Genomic DNA, 3762 nt, shown 5'->3' on the forward strand with positions numbered 1-3762 from the left:
ATCTCTAGTTAATTCAACAATTACTGAATTACAGGTAACTTTCAGGTGAGCAACAAACAGAAGTCGCTATAACCACAGGCTTGTTCTTGGAGAGTGAAAAGTTTTGGTACCTTAACTGGACAGACATCAGAGGAAAACTTCAGCCCCATTCTTAACACTATCTCCATTGCAAGATTTAGGCGAGAATTTCTGTTGAGAACAAATGAAAAACTCTTTCTAAGAAGCCAGGACCACATGGTGAAGCACATACTGTTTCATTTCAGTCCCACAGGGTAACATCTAGAAATGAGTGCTAACTAATTCAAGAATTACATGATAACTTCCAGGTGAGAAACAAATAAAAGTTCCTATAACCACTGGCTTTTTCTTGGTGGATAAAATTTAAAACATGAAGGCGAGGTGCAAGTGGTACATAGGATCCAGATAGCACAGGAAGCTTCCCCTGTTCAGGCTAGATCTTAAGCAGGGATGACTAGCATGATATAGAGTGAGAAGAGGAAAAGCAAAATCCTAACCTGGTTGACCTAGTTGCTCTGCAACTAACCGAGTTACAAAATAATTCTGTTCATATTTATCTGCAGGGATATGATTGGTACCATTCATCTCTAGTTCCTGCCACACCGCTGGAAAACATTAAGAGAAAAGGTCTCTGAGTGCAATCTCCTCTGTAAAGTAATAAGACGTTTTAGATCACTACTTTGATATTATTTACCAGATTCTTACTTTGCGGGCCAGACAATTGAAGAAAGTCTGAAAGGAGATGTATCATCTGCAAAATGTGTGTCTACATTATTACTGGACGGTGTCAGCAATCAAATTGACTGATAAATCTGAATTATACCAAAAGAATTAAATTCATGTGCTAAAGCTAAATCAATATTCAACTCCCTCCTTCCCATAGGCAACACCAGTCACACAGCAAAAAATCAACCAACAAAATCGCACGTCGGTAGCTCAGCACAGGTGCAAAGACAAGGAGGGTTGAAACAGATTACAATGTATACAAAACACCTTCAGCTCCACTCACACTAGCATTTCCAGGTTCTGAACAGAACTGAGACAAACTGAGATACACACCAAATATTACACGAAGCTTAGAAGGCATAAAATAACATAGCACTATTCTAAACCAGGACTGATATTACACAGGCCAGGAAAGCAAAAGAAAATAGTTCTAATTGAACTGAAGGGAAACAGAGTTGTTCAAAGTTTAGCACTCGAGAGCGACGGTCTAACCGAAACTGAAATATCGCCATACGCTTCTTCCTGATGGACATCGATATAATCATAGCTCTTCAGGGCCAATGTTTCAAAGAACATGCTTGCAGCTTGCTTCTTTGTCCTCCCGTCCAAGATTCTGTTTAAACTGAATTTCCCTGGCTGGTCTTCTGACGTGGCTGAAGACATCATACCTTTGAAGTACTGGGCGGCAGCCCTTGTCCTGGTAGACATGATGCTGCCTAATCCTGTGGTGCTGGTACCCGCACTGGATATCATGCTAGGGGTATTCATGAGCCCAGGAAACCCCGGTAGATCTTCATCAAGATCGTCAGTACCAAATGGGAAATCAGATTCAACAGTATTTTTTCCAAGTGATGCATAACTGCAATGTGTTAGTGGTACAGTAACACCAGTTCCTCCAAGTCCAGACCGCGGGGTTCCACTTCGACCAGGGGTTTCAAAAGGGGTGTGATCTTCTTCTCTTACTGGAGATAGATCCTTTTGTGGAGAGAAGCGAGGGAGCTCAGGTGGTGAATCAAATGGTGTTGCCTCTCCATTTCCTAGAGAATTCAAGGTGAGGTGAGGTTCAGGCTCCTGTGTATCTGCATTTCTTGTAGGTGCATCCTTGTCACGAACATTCACAGCATCAGCAGGCTGAGCATCAGAGTCGCGAACATTCACAACATCGGCAGGCTGAGCATCAGAGTCACTCACACGAGGGTAGTTCCCCTCATAAGCTTTATGAAGATCGCTACACATTCCTTGCACCAGAGGTTCAAAGAAGAGGCTGTCCTTTTGGCTTATCCTGTTGAACCTCCACACATCCACTGCTGTATGGGGCAGTATCTTCCTCCTGCGAACCAGCCTACCTAGTTCAATGCCATCAACTTGATTACTCATATAATCATTGGGGAGCACGATTTCCTCATCAATTATAGGCCTTCTCCTGTTCTCCTGTGCATTCGCCCTTCTCCTTCTCCTGTTACCTTGTACTTGAGGTGGTGGAGATGGTTCAAGGACAAATTCTGCAGGTGCCAAGAGTCCAGCGCCACCTCCTGGTTCTTCAGCTTCTTCAACAGGCTCATGGCTGATACGTGTTGGAACGTTGGGAATGGATGTCTGAAGCACAGGGGATACAGGTGAGTGCATTGCTGGTGGCGTGGTAACCTTCTCTATGAACGGCGACGGATCTTCATCCATGGGGTCACCGCCATCAATAACATCTTCAAACCTTGACACACTGTCAGTCGCTCGGCGCAATATTTCTGGTGTATCTTGGTGCCCATTGATAGGGTTCACTGAAAGACTGCCTTGCAGAGGAGGATCTACAGGAATGATATCCTCAAGAAACGGAGGGAATGTCTCCTGCTCATGCTGTACAGGCTCAAATCCTGAAGATCGACCAGCAGGAGACGTGAACTCTGCACCACCATCCTCATCAAGGGTGATCATCACATACCCTTCTCCGGACAAGGTGATCTGATCATAGGCCCGCCGATGACGATCCGGCGTATCCATCTGACGAATCGCGTCATCAAGGCTCAAATCATCCAGGCTGAAGGTCTCCGGCAGAGTGATTACCTCAAACGGAGCACGGTCCGCGTCGACCGGCAGATCTATCGCCTCCATGGAGGCGAAGGCAGTCCTGACCGCGCTCAGCATCCGGTTGCAATCTTGGAACAGGTGGTTCACCTTCCACGAGTAGATGCGGACGAGCCCGAGGAGGAGATGCCCCGACAGCCGGAGCGCGATGGGGACCTCGGGGTCCATGATGGAGGCGGCGTAGGAGGGGACGTCGACGCCGTCGATCTGCGTCCGGTTGACCTTGCGCTCGAGGTGCGCGGCGATCCACACCGTGCCCAGCGGGCTCTTCCGAGCCAGGACGGAGTGGGAGTAGAACATGGCTGCGGCCTGGTGGGGAGGGAGGGAGGGTGGGGTTCGACGGGGGGGCGGGCTAGGGTTTGGTTGCGGCGGCGGAGGTGGCGGCGGCGAAGGCCGGGAGGGCGGGGCGGAGATGAGATTGGGGCGGGATTGGATTGGGGGGAAGTTATCTTGCTGGGATGGGGCGGCGGGAAGATGAAATGGAGGGCGGGATCATTTTGGGAGGAAAGTTTCAATTTTTGGCGGGATCATTTTGGGTGGAGGGTGTGGGGTGGGGGTCAATTTTTGGCGGGATTATTTTGCGGGAAGTTTCTTTTTCTTGTGCTGCTAAAGTTTCGTCTTTCCCTTAAAAAAATCTCGCCTTTTTCATCGGACGGCCACACCAATTTCCTCCTCGCACGCCCCATTTTTTCCAGCCAAAGAAAAAATACAAAAAGAACCTTCTCCTTCCGTAAAAAGTACCCACGGGGTCAAAGCTGGCCAAACGGGCTGGGCCTGGCATTGCCGGGCCGCGAGCACGCTGGCACGGCACATGACGGGCCGAGCTCAGCACACTCTAATCGGATCGTGCCAGGCACACGGCATGCCTTGGGCCATGCCTGAGCCTGATGGCTGGGCATGCGGGCCGGCATGGCACGCCATGTTTACCTTTTTTATTTA

General features: G+C 48.7%; 1 protein-coding gene across 1 annotated transcript; it reads right to left on the minus strand.

Moving 5' to 3' along the window:
• Nucleotides 1–981: 981 nt before the first annotated feature.
• Nucleotides 982–3216, minus strand: LOC123104425 (sister chromatid cohesion 1 protein 3). Its single transcript, XM_044526267.1, has one exon. The coding sequence runs from the start codon at nt 3121–3123 to the stop codon at nt 1204–1206; it is 1920 nt and encodes a 639-aa protein (XP_044382202.1). The 5' UTR covers nt 3124–3216; the 3' UTR covers nt 982–1203.
• Between the last annotated feature and the right edge of the window lie 546 nt (nt 3217–3762).

This window comes from Triticum aestivum, chromosome 5A (assembly GCF_018294505.1).
Source record: "Triticum aestivum cultivar Chinese Spring chromosome 5A, IWGSC CS RefSeq v2.1, whole genome shotgun sequence".
Lineage (NCBI taxonomy): Eukaryota > Viridiplantae > Streptophyta > Magnoliopsida > Poales > Poaceae > Triticum > Triticum aestivum.